The following is a 13,329-nucleotide window of genomic DNA, read 5'->3' as shown; positions in this document are numbered from 1 at the left end:
CCTCCTTCTTCAATCGGACGGCTTCCCTGACCACCGGTGTCCACCACGGTGTCCATCTCCTGGTAGAGCCCATGCCAGCAATACACACTATGTTTACAACCACTCACTAGGATCAGATGTTTGAGTCTACCTCACAAATAAAACGCGTCCATGATGGGACGAATCAAAGCATAGCTTGGTCGATATAACCTCCATTTGTGAAAGAAATCAGGAAGCTGCATGAAAGATTAATTATTTTGGATTCAGCACACTTTTAATCCTTTCTGTAAAATGAGCATGATCTTTATTTTAATAATTTTTGACCCACGCCAACCCAGACACATTTTATATTGGCTTTAAAATGTAGGGTTTTCCAGGAATTGTTGTTGTCGTTGCTCTTGGTTTGTGATACTAGTTTGTTTTGTTTCATTATCATCACAGAAACTCAGCTGCCTCATCCAATCACATCGAGTGTTGAATTATTTTTTTATTCCAAATAAATATGCACAGATGCTAGCTGTTATTATATTATAATATCTAAATAAATGCGTACTGTTAAACACTATTAATCTTGTCTCCTTTCATCCAACCTCTGCAAGGAAAAATGTAGCCATCGCCAAACTAATCCATAACTCAAGTCAACACACATATGCACACACATATAAATTATCACTATTAGACTATCATCCTAGATTGAAAACCCTTTAAGAAAACCAGATTCAATTTAATTACTCTTTGATTAATTGTGCCTGACCCCTCACTAGACTTCAATTACTTTTTCAAACAAGGAAGTCCATTTTAATGAAAAAACTGAATTTTCAGCGGTAATGCTATTTTACAAAATCACAGCAGGTAGATTATTTAGTAAGTTGTTGTATCGGTAAATTATAATTATAAGTATGTAACTTAATTATGAGACAAGAGAAGGGCAAGATTTGCCTAAAAAGGTCCCTGTATGATCGCGTTTTTTTATATCCAAAAACTCTTGTTTTTGGATATACGTTGGCACCAGTTTTAGGTCCCGAATAGGGGTAAGAATGCCCTCTATGTTTCCAAACATGGAGGACAGGCCCAGGCTGAAGGGCATGACAATAACTACTGTTATTATTATTTCAAAACATAATTTCAGCTCTTGAATCGTGGCATGATTTTTTAGAGTGGGTAAGAATGCCCTCTATGTTTCCATCCATGGAGGACAGGCCCAGGCTGAAGAGCATGACAATAACTACTGTTATTATTATTTCAAAACATAATTTCAGCTCTTGAATCGTGGCATGATTTTTTTTTTATAGAAAGCAGTAGTGGGACACACAAGTGTGAAAATTCAACATTGCAGACCTACTTGTAAACTATTTCCGCTGAAATTCAGAAGTAGTTATCTTCAACACTATAGGCCAAACCCAATACCACCTCATAGAGCCGACACAGCTGAATATATGAGACTATATTGAAGAAGTCCACACATCCAAAGAAGCAATGCTAATTGGCCACCTCAAGACATGCATTTCATGTCATAGGCAGAAGTTCTCATAATTCCTGCTGTTGTTATTATGTTTCGATATCATAGCTGTTGTTGATGTAGGGATTGGTGCCAAAGCGTTTGGAGGACTTTCTGTTGAGTCCACAGCGAATGAGTCTGTAAATGGCAACCAGGGGGATGGAGATCACCGGAAACACAGAGAGGATGACAATGATGGCAAACACCCAGCCTGGGTAATCCTTTGCCTCTGTCTCGGGGAAATGGTCCTGGGATAGAAACAAGCCAATAAATCAAATCCCATAAGTTGCTTTTACAATGACATTTTACTATGACAGTAACATTTTAAAATAAACGTACAACATTACCTTATTACGTAAATGTTATAAAAGAGTTGATCCTCAAACCACTTCGAAGCAACTGTTTTTGTCATGTCTTTCGTCTCTGATCGGTTCACTCACATAGTCAGGGTTCCATGCAGGATACTGTGGGTGCTCCTGGGTCTGAATAACCACATAGGCCAGAAACACCACCAGCAGGTACAGTGGACTGATAAACCTCCAGCAAACCCTCCAGAAGATGTTGGGTCTTTTCCCAGTCATGAAGAGGATGTCGTCACTAAACCTGCCCAGAGACATAGAACATTGCACACGTATATTATTTATTCATTTATTATTAATTAAATGAGTTCCTTCTGTTTAACTGTATCAAACCTTGGGCAGGACCTACGTTTTGGGAATATATTAATGCAACAATGAAAACTTCATATCTACCACCAGGAACACACGCAAATAATGACAATCACGATTAATGCTAGAAGGAAATGGTTACTTTTGCATCCCGTAGAAATAGATGACTCCGATCAGCTCGCAGAAGGCGATGATGAGCAGTGGCACTGAGCCCACGTAGCTGTTGAAGATCTCCAGCCAGTAGTTCCCTGAGCCCAGGGTGAACACCAGGGCCACCACGAAGGAGATCAGGCAAACACCAGCTTTGAGAATTGAGAGAAGATATGGTGTCATTAAGTCCGGCACGGGTACTCCATTTGCTACAAAGTCGGGATGATTCGGTAATAAACTACGGTCCAATGCTCTTTCCCTCTTTCCTCCAACGCACTTTGCTAGTCATTCATTTACTGTTACTTACAACCAATACATGTTAATATTTCACCTTGACTGAGAATTTGTAAGGTTTGATTCATGAACGATTAGTACAAAAATAACAAATCTTAACTCTCAAATGTCTAAAATAGCGGGTAGAGTGAACTGCACCATGGGAATAGTAATGAGCCACACACCCTAATACGCATTGCTAGTTTTTTACCCTTGCTTTTCCTAGTTTTCTAAATTAAATCAAAATGAATTCCAATAAACTATTCTTGCGTCAAATATTGGATCAGCTGAATAAGTAAAAACGTACAAATGAAGTTTCTGGAAACGTAATTGAAAATTTCACAGGCTTTCTGAGTGACACTGAGTGACATCTTGGAGGGATGCCATGGTTTTAAGGGTATTTTTTCAGAAAAATGCACTTGGTCTGGCCAGAAGCATGACCAATGGCAACCCTGCCTTAGCTGAATCTCTGAAGCTAAGCAGGTGTGGGCTTGGTTAGTACTTGATGGGAGACCAACTGGGAACACTGAGTTGCTGCTGGAAGTGGTATCGGGCCAATAGGTGGCACTCTTCCCTCTAGCCAAAAACATCAATCCCCGATGTCCCCGTGCAGTTACGGGGACTCTGTGCTGTGGAGGGTGCCGTCCTTCGGAGGAGACGTAAAACCGAGGTCTTGACTCACTAAGGTCATAAAAGATCCCAGGGCACTGATCGCAAAGAGTAGTTGATTCCCCGGTGTCCTGGTTAAAACTGCCCAACCAGGCTCATTCAATCTGGCCCCCTAATCACCCCCCTGTATAATTGACTTATTCATTAATTCCCTCACTCTCCACCTCAAGCTTGTGTGTGGTGAGCGTTCTGACGCCGATTGGCTGCCTTGCATCACCCAAGTGGGTGCTACACACTGGGGGTGGTTAGAGAGGTTTCCAGAAAAAAAAAAAGCGCTATATAAATTCAATGAATTATTATTATTATTATTATTTTCTTATCAAATAGCAGTGGTGCACTGGATACCTGTGACCAGCTCACTGGGGATCCACGTTGGCACCAGTTTTAGGTCCCGAATAGGGGTAAGAATGCCCTCTATGTTTCCAAACGTGGAGGACAGGCCCAGGCTGAAGAGCATGACAAAGAACAGCACGGCCCAGACCTGAGAGCCCGGCATATTTATCACCGCTTCGGTGAACACAATGAACGCCAGGCCGGTACCTGACACACTCTGAGAGAGGAGGATGTAAAGTATATGTTTATATCCTATCACTGAATATTATTATCAGAATTATCTATCTATTGATTGGTCACTTAGTACCTGGTCAAGGAACTTTTGAAGGTCGCAGGACCTCAGTTTCACCTCTGCAACCTCATTTGGCCGTGTGCTGTTCAGATATTCAATCATCTGTTTGTAGTTGGCCAGTGTCATGTTCTGGTCTCCAATCACCAAGTGGTTGGTCAGAGATAAGATGTTGCTACAGATGAAATAACAATTTGTATTATATCTACAGGCAAAAGAAAATGAAAGAAATTTGAAAGAGTAAACTTGAATTACCTCATGCGACAGGAGTTGTAATTGTTGGTGGCCTTGAAGCCCAGAATGGAGAAGATGGGAATGGCTGCATAAATAGATGTAATACTGTTGATCACACCCACCAGAACAGCATCTCGCTCACAGTTATTCCTGATTGGCATCCGGGAGAGAACACAGATAATTAACTCATTATCACCTTCTAATGTATTTTCTAGATGTCTCATTCACTTAATTACAGACCTGCATGTGTTTCCCAAAGATGGATGACATAGAACTGTTGCATTGCATTGGTTTAAGACCTCATTAATAGTACCATTAATATTAGCATTAACAAGGCAGGAAAGCATTAGAAAGCATAGAGTTAACATGGTTAGCATTAGCACGATTAGAGTTATGAACAGGGCACCCACTTCTCAGGATTGTAACTGGAGAAGGCGATGAGACCTCCGAAAGCCAATGAGAGTGAGAAAAAGATTTGAGTGGCGGCGTCCAGCCACACCCGGGGATTCTTCAGCACGTTCCACTGGAGGAAGAGGTTTAGGAAGAACAAAACAACACATACAAAATCAAATCAAACATTGTCAGAAAGGCGGAAAGTTGTAATAACTTACATCAGGAGTGAAGAAGTAGATCAGGCCATCAGTGGATCCAGGCAGAGTGAGGCTTTGTATCAGGAATATAGTCAGCACCAGGTAGGGGAAGGTAGCTGTCACATATACTGCCTTGAAGAAATGAGCAACGGGCAACCTACTTCAATCACTTCAAGGATATGTCATTGAACGTAGGGTTCTCAAATCCAAATACTGCATTCCCCCTATAGTATAATAGCCCTGCTTGTGAATCATCACCCACCTTTCCCATGGTCTCGATGCCCCTGATGAAGCAGATATAAATCACACACCAGGCGGTGGCCAAGCAGATGACCAGCGTCCACTGCAGAGAGCCGCTGGTCTCGATGTCCGGGGTTATGTTCAGGGTCTGCCGGTACCAGAAGTAGTTAACCGGCGTGCTGTCCAAACATTCCTTGTTGAAGGCTGTTCATAGAGATCACCGGTTTAAATTTGGAAGAAAGGTTATTTGCTTCAAAATGTGATCAAGTCTTTTGCAAAATGCTGTTAGTAATAGTGCCCTGAGATACCTTGAGAACCTAACCCTAAGCAATGACCCACACATGCGGATGCACTTCCTGTTACCTGTAAAGTTGTCAACAAGTGGGCACTGACTCCAGGGCAGGGGTTCCTGGAAAGAGTGGAAGAAGTACCAGAGCACCCAGGCCAGGATGGTATTGTAGTACAGGTTTGTCAGGAACGACACCGCCATGCTGGCTATGCCTGTGTAGCAGGCATGGGTACATTTGTAGCTACTCCTCCTAAATCTTTGGTCCATTTGGTTAAAAGTGTCAATGTGAGAGATGAATCAAGGTATATGTAATGACACGTGGTCAGACGATATATCTTAAGACGACCTACCGACTCCACCCAGGAAGGGGGAGATGGAGTTCCAGACACCGATGGCAGAAATGCGGAACCTCTGTCCGATGGCCAGCTCCAAGTAAAGCAGTGGAAGGCCCTCAAATACCAAGGCTATCAGGTAGGGGATGAGGAATGCACCTGGGTGGGGACATTTTTGAGACATTAGGCAGGAATGTAGAAACAGTAATGGACTCAGTCCTTAATATCTTGCACAAACAATACACACAATACACACAATACTCAGGTGTGCCCCGCCCCAACTTCGGACAGTCGGACCACATCTCCGTGTTCCTCTACCCCTCTTACAGGCAGCTCTTCAAACAGGCCCCTCCAGTAAGTAAAACCGTTAAAGTATGGAGCGAAGAGACTGATCTTGTGCTGCAGGACTGTTTTGACAGTACTGACTGGGATGTGTTTAAGACCGCTGCTGTGAGAGAGGACTGTACTGTGGACTTAGAGGAATATGCTTCAGTGGTTACTGGCTACATCAGCACATGCATAGACAACATTGTCCCCACCAAGTGCTGCAAAACATACCCTAACCAAAAACCCTGGATTAACTGTGATGTACGGTCCATGCTGCATGCCCACTCAACTGCATTTGCCTCTGGTGACGCTGAAGGCTACATAAAGGCCAGATATGACCTACGTAGATCCATCAGGGAAGCCAAGAGACAGTATAGAGTGAAGCTGGAGGGATACTACACCACCGCGGATCCACGGCGCATGTGGCAGGGCCCAGGGCTGGACTGGGAACAAAAAATGGCCCTGGCATTTTTGGCCATGGCAGCCCACTATGATTATTTATTCGACATGCGTAGGCACACAACATACCAGAGGATATATCTGCATATTGTGCTGTTTCAACAATTAAAAAAAAGCGCAGTAAAATATATGTATTATTTTATTAAGGCCTACACTAACTAAAACACAACAAATTATAACACAGTAAATCAAAGTGGCAGAGAGAGAGATTCTCCGCGCCTCCTTTACGTTTCTTCTCCATTTTTCTGTCAGTTAGTGACGTGACTGATTGACAGCCGAGGCCCAAGGGGCGGGTCCTCGGCCCTCTGCTGTGTGTATAGGGCCAGGGCCAGCCCAGAACCAATCATAATGAGTTATGGCCTGGGCCAAAGTTTTATTGAACTTTCAGGTTAAGTTGACAGCCCGCGCGACCGAGAGGGATGGAACGGACCTCGGCCCTCGGCTGTGTGACATGGCTGGGCCGGGCCGGGTCCTTTAAAAAAAAAAAAAGTCAACCTCAAGTAAACCTCGTCGGCCCAAAAAGACCTGCAAGCCCACCGGGCATTGCCCGGTACGCCCGATGGCCAGTCCAGCCCTGGCAGGGCCTGCACCACATCACGGACTACCAGCAGCGGAGCAGGGGGGTCACAACCAGCCAAAGCACATTGCCAGATGAGCTGAATGAGTTCTACGCTCGCTTCGACGACCTCAACACCAACAGAGGGATTCTACCAACAGAGGCAGCAAAGAGCTCTTCACTCACGGTGACAGCAGCTGAGGCGTACAGGGCGCTGAGGAGAACAAATCCCTGGAAAGCAGCAAGCCCTGACAATATCCCGGGCCGTGCACTGAGGGTCTGTTCAGCGGAGCTGGCTGAGGTGCTAACAGATATTTACAATCTGTCCCTCTCACAATCTTCTGTGCCCACCTGCTTCAAGACCACCACCACTGTGCCCCTACCTAAGAAAAACACCATAACCTGCCTAAATGACTACCGTCCCATCGCACTCACTTCAATTGTGATGAAGTGTTTTGAGGGGATAATCATGTCCCACATTAAAAAGACCGTCCCGGACACCCTGGAACCCCTACAGTTTGCGTACCATCGGAACCGGTCCACTGACGACGCAGTAAACACCGCCATCCACACAGCTCTCAAGCATCTCGAGAACAAGGATACGTATGTTTGTATGCGGTTTATCGACTACAGCTCAGCATTCACCACGGTCCTCCCAACCAGACTGGCTGAGAAGCTCCTCATCCTCGGATTATTATGATTATTGATCCAAGGAAGAGGAGAGACCAGCACAGTCCATTACACATCGGCGAGACTCAGGTAGAGAGGGTGAATACCTTTGAATTCCTCGGCACCTACATCAGCTAAGGCCTCTCCTGGTCTCAAAACACCAAGAAGTCTCAGCAGCGGCTGTACTTCTTAAGAAAGCTGAGGAAATTTGGACTGTCATCCAAACTCCTCAGCAACTTCTACAGATGTACAGTGGAGAACCTCCTGAGCAACTCCATCACAGTGTGGTTTGGAAACTGGACAGTACAGGAAAGGAAGGCTCTCCAACGTTTGATTAAAACTGCACAATACATCTGTGGAGCAGCCTTCCCATCACTTCAAGACATTTACAACACCCGGGTTACAAAGGGGGGCACACAACATCACCAAGGACACTACACACCCCCAGCACACACTGTTCACACTGCTACCATCTGGCAGATGCTACAGGAGCATGAAAGCCAGAACAACAAGACTTAAAAACAGTTTTTATCCACAGGCCATCAGGCTGCTGAATGACACTCTCAAACACTGATGACACTCTGTATTTGCACTATATTCAATACTGTGAACTGTATTTATTTTCAGCTGTGAACTTAATTTGAACTATGTACTAATAATATTCAGTATCCAATGTATATATTCAAACTTCTATGTTTCAATGTCTTTCAGGGCCTTCTGCTGTATGCGAACATTGCACATGCTAAACAGCACCTTATATTTAACTGTTTTTGTTTAACTAAATTCTGCTCTTTGTACAGATTTTTTTAGTAGTTAAGAATTTCATTGCCCAGTGCAAACTATGTTTCCATTGTGTTTATGACAATAAACTATCTTGTATCTCTTGTATCTTGTATCTAAAATGTTCTGTTTTATCAATAAAATGCCATTTTGTCTTTTTGACTTTTGAGGGATGGGCAATTAGCATACTGACTGCAGCAATGTCCACCAGACCTGTAACCTGTGAATTCAATTTTAATTTCTATGGGACAACCAGAATTAATCGCTGAAATGAACAGTTCTCCAAGTTAGGGGCCAGTTCAACTTGGTAACAGAAGCGAACTGCAGGCACATCAAGTCCCTGCTGAAGACGACAAGCATGTAGATGACCTTCCACAAGATGGTTTCTGACTGTTACTGCAAAAATGATTTGGTTGTGACAACCAGCTATTGCGTCAGCTGTCAGACGATCTGGCAGGAGAAAAAAGCCTGTTGTGGTGGTTTGGGCCCGGCGTGGTTAAAAGGGGTCTGCAGTTGTGTGGCTGGTTGGATAAACTGTCAAATTCGGAAATGACAATGGAGACGTCTTGTGGTTGAATTTAACATTAAGTTCACTGGTAACAGCTCTGGTGGACTCTCCTGCATTCAGCATGCCAATTGCCGATCCCTCAAAACGTGTGGAATCAAGCGACCTTTTATTGTAACTGCACACCTGTGTCTACCTTTACTGTTTAACCAAATATTTTATTTATTTTGTTTCAACTCGTACAAAATAGGAGCGTGCAATATTTTTGGTGGTTAGGTTGGCAAATCAACTACATGGTCAGTTAGGCAACAGAATACGTAGTTAGGTTAAGGGAATATAATTTCTTGGATAGAGTCTCCGCAGAAAACCATTTCTGGCAGCAAGCTCTTTCTGGCAGAAAGCCCTGAAGGCAAACAACTTTTTTATGCTAGTTTCAATTTCTGATGGAAGCAGTGTTTTAAGAAGGAAGGTAATTAACAACAGTCTTGCGGATAAAATTACATTACGTTTGAAATTGTATTACAGACTTCTGTTCATTTTGTTCGTTTTTTGTTGTGTGGTTAATGTGGGCAATGTCTTGTTTTGATCTAGGAAACGTCTTACATTAATTTGGGTAATTGCATTTCTGCTTAGGTTGATGTACCGAGTTCAGGCGGATGACTAGTCCCACAACACTAAATTTTTTATCAGATCAGCACCACTTCTATTTTTGTGACAGTAGTAAGTCTGAAAGCTAATTGCGTACTAGTGTTACTTTTTGTAGAATATATCCATTATATATAATGATGTTTTAATGTGTATATAAATTGGAGACTACTGTTACTTGATATTGCTTTGATATACAGATTATTTATATTGTTTATTAAGCCTGAAATCGTACCAAACAATTGAAATCAACCCGTTCCATAATATCTACATTCTCTTTTTAGGAACGATATGGAACAACTGGGTAGAATTTTTAGGATTTAGCATCTTTGAAATATAATGAGTCTGCAACGATGTTGCAGACTCTGCAGACAGCTCTGACCACAAGTTTATTATATTTTCTTATTTTATTGTTGTGCTTTACTTATTCATCCTTCGATTTGGATTAGTTTTTTATGATTTAGTCATGGTGTTATTAATGATTGCTTTGGAGTATGTTGTTTTATGTACGAATATATATACCATCACCCGCACTAAGTTAGAGAAGAAAATGCAATGCTGCATGAACTATTCACAGAATTAAAATATAAAAAGTATCACCTTACCACCACCATAGATTTGGCACAGATAGGGAAAACGCCATACATTCCCAAGTCCAACCGCAAAGCCAATGCAGGACAGGAGATACTGGATTTTGTTGTCCCATTTAGGTCTCTCCTTTATCCCATCCACTGTTTTTCCCATGTTGTGATGACAGGTTGTCAAAAAATAACGTTGAGATTAGTCCCAAATCCAGCGATGGAGTCCAAGTGGATTTTTAGTCGACTCCCAGTCCAGTAGAGGGTCTTCTGTCCACTTAAGGCAAAGTAGCTTCAATGATGTTCAGTAGGTTTGTCCCTCTCTCCTCTGTTTGCTCACTGTCTCTTTCTGCCACTATCTCGCTCTCCCCTCTCTCTCCAAGTGGTTGTGCTCAGAAGTTTTCGGATTTAAATACACAAGCCCATGTATAAAAGTTGAGGGGGGGATTTTTTGGTTTTATGAGTGTTAGTTATTGGTTGAACTGACCTTGGCAGTGCAAGTGGCATGGTGATGCATAATCAACCACTGGCTGGCTAAATGGCTAAATAGCAGATGATTGGCTGATTAGCAGACGACTCTTGAAAAAGACTGCATTTCTAGAGTTGGCTGAATACATCTATTTAGCCTATTTAGCCTTTCTCTAATAACAAGGCTGTGGATAGGTGGTCTTTTTTATCCATTGTAAGGTAGCAATAAATAATAATAATAATAATAATTTATCAGGTTTTTATAGCGCTTTTCTAAATACTCAAAGAAGCTTTACAAATAAGAAAGGAATACACACAGACAGTACAGACAATCCAACAAAAGGGAAAAAAATAAACAACGCCAATAGGCAACACATTAAGAGAGCGGGAGAGAGTGGAAGATGGCGGAGGATGATTTGTCAAATGTTGTAGGTGGTCCTGAAGAGATAGGTTTTAAGTTGACTTTTGAAGGAATATAGTGTATCAGAGTTTCGGATGGCCGGAGGAAGGGAGTTCCAGAGGGTAGGGGCGGCGATGGCGAAGGCTCTGTCCCCCAGGGTGCGATACTTGGTCTTGGTGATGGAGATGAGAAGGTTGGCATCAGCGGAGCGTAGGCGGCGAGTGGGGGAGTGGCGATGGAGGAGATCTGTTATGTACGAGGGTGCAAAGTTGTTATGCGCTTTGTAGGTGGTGAGGAGAATCTTGAAATCGATGCGTTGTTTTTTTGGAAGCCAATGAAGTTGATTGAGGATGGGAGCAATGTGTTCTCTGGAGGGGGAGTTAGTAAGCAGTCGGGCAGCAGAGTTTCTTACATATTGTGATAGGACAATTTAACAGAGGGAATCTCTTTATTTTACATTAACTATAAGTTTGCATGCATGCATGTTTTTTTCCCTCTACCATCGCTGAAGTGACGTTTGGACGTGGTTTAAGCAAAGACTGTATTAAGTGGCATTGACACTTAAACATATTCCTTTTAGTTTCATTTTAAAAAATGTTTGCTTGGTCACGGGTTACAAATCATTATTCCTGTCTATATTCAATATCAAATTGTGTCTTTGGTTCATTATAAGTGAGAAACATGTACAAGATGTATGTGTAAGGATCGGTTATAATTAGGGAGGACAGTTTCTCGAAAAATGTAGAATGTAGAAAAATCAAGAAAAAACGTCTCTCCCACCTCAATTCACTCCAGGATTTCAGTATCAGTCACTTGGCTACCAAGAAAGACCGGTCAATTTAAAAAATCAAAAAAAGGTCAGCCTGGTTTTGGGGGCCATATGCAACTGTTTAGTCCGCATATAGCAAGAACTGGTCTTTATGAACCTACTTATTCTCTTTTAAATGCTAATCCGAGCTGAGATTTTCCCCTTTTCAGTTTTAATGACTCATGAGATATCTCAACTTACATGTCTATCAGCAAATAAGCTTCTGCTGGCATGTTTCTGGGCTTCATGTGAGCTGTTTTTCTCAACCTGCACATTGGTTCTGCCATGGTTCACAGCCGGGTACAACATACAATCAGTTTAACACAGATCCATGTTTGATACATTTGAGCGGCAATATGAATATCAAAATGTGGCGAAATACCATAGTTTTTAATGTAGCATGACAGACAAACATTCAATGATCCAATTGCACTAAAGATATGAACTGGGTTTTGCAATTACAGACTTAAATACATATGTTAGTATACATAAAATAATCCTTTATTTTATTGGGGGCATTTACAACCCCCTATCAACCCTCTTCCGATGGCAATACAAGGCTAAATGGTCCAAGCCGCTGTTCATTTCTGAACCTGGTTCACTTCTACCTAAAGGGGTCACCTTCACAGAGCTTAACAATGTCTCTCCCCTGCAGAGCAACTCTGGTGAGGCTGTCTACGGCAATGTCTACAAGCTGGTGTTGCTTCATGCATGGATGAACTGTTAGACCACCAGACACTTTCACAGTCAACCTTCAACCCTCATTACTGCTAACTGACTGCTTCTCTACTAGCTCTGGCTTCTGAGTAACTGATATCCAACAGCACAGAATCTAAATCCAGGTTTAAGGAATCCAAACGATTCAGTTTGACTTATATTTAATATTGATGGAATGACGTGCAGTTTCCTCGAATGACTCTGATCATGACCTGTTAATAAATTGCTTTGTTTATTATTCTTGTTTTGTTTTATTATTGTGTATTTCTCAACTCATTAGTGTGGTTGCAAAGATTTTTTTATTTTTTTGATAAACTGAACTTATTCGGTTTTAGAGTGTTTGTATAGCGTCTTCATAACGTCTAATTGAGTAAGTATCTTCATTCCGACTGCCTTAAACTGATTGCGGCTGGAAGGTGACCCATCAAAGTTCTCAGTCATAGGCCCTGTCCATTAAGGATACCTCAACTTTAAAGTGTCTGCTGATGCAGAGTGTTGACCTAACATCTCCTCCAAATGGAGGAGCCACATATAAGGAGTTGGGATCATAATGATGTTCAAGGTTCAGAAAAAAAATCTTCCTTTCTGCTCCAACCATGAACTCTGAGTCATCTGATTTCACTCCTTAAGTTGGCATAGCCTCTGGGTATGAAAAGCTGTGTATTAATTCAAGTGAAATATTATTGCACACCAACGGATATTTCAACCTCTGGTTGGTTGCTCCTTCTCAATTACTAAATAATTTCCTTTTACTTTTGAAACAAGCATGTTCTAGTTATTGGGTGGCATGGATCCTTGCCTTATTTTTCAATAATTTCCCTCAAATCCACTGTCACCTGACCTCCGCCGCTGTCCCTGTGGTTCACAGGGAAG

The 13,329-nt window shown here is 42.2% G+C and overlaps 1 protein-coding gene across 3 annotated transcripts; it reads right to left on the bottom strand.

The window, feature by feature from the left end:
* Positions 1 to 266: 266 nt before the first annotated feature.
* LOC115535390 (sodium-dependent neutral amino acid transporter B(0)AT3-like) lies at positions 267 to 10,561 on the bottom strand. Of its 3 annotated transcripts, none has more exons than XM_030346547.1 (12): positions 10,091 to 10,561; positions 5,563 to 5,703; positions 5,287 to 5,424; positions 4,946 to 5,127; positions 4,705 to 4,815; positions 4,504 to 4,616; positions 4,115 to 4,243; positions 3,878 to 3,944; positions 3,583 to 3,787; positions 2,288 to 2,447; positions 1,918 to 2,080; positions 267 to 1,725 (listed from the first exon to the last, which is right to left on the bottom strand). In XM_030346547.1, the coding sequence occupies exons 1-12, from the start codon at positions 10,227 to 10,229 to the stop codon at positions 1,528 to 1,530; spliced, it is 1,746 nt and encodes a 581-aa protein (XP_030202407.1). In that variant the 5' UTR covers positions 10,230 to 10,561; the 3' UTR covers positions 267 to 1,527. The 3 variants fall into 3 exon arrangements, with proteins under 3 accessions (XP_030202407.1, XP_030202406.1, XP_030202408.1); XM_030346546.1 differs by having other exon boundaries at positions 3,878 to 4,034; positions 10,091 to 10,541; XM_030346548.1 differs by lacking the exon at positions 4,705 to 4,815 and having other exon boundaries at positions 3,878 to 4,034; positions 10,091 to 10,539.
* Positions 10,562 to 13,329: the final 2,768 nt, after the last annotated feature.

Source organism: Gadus morhua, chromosome 22, assembly GCF_902167405.1.
Source record: "Gadus morhua chromosome 22, gadMor3.0, whole genome shotgun sequence".
NCBI classification, from domain to species: Eukaryota; Metazoa; Chordata; class Actinopteri; order Gadiformes; family Gadidae; genus Gadus; species Gadus morhua.
The sequence above is the reverse complement of the archived record's forward strand: the minus strand, read 5'-3'. Positions and strand labels throughout refer to the sequence as shown.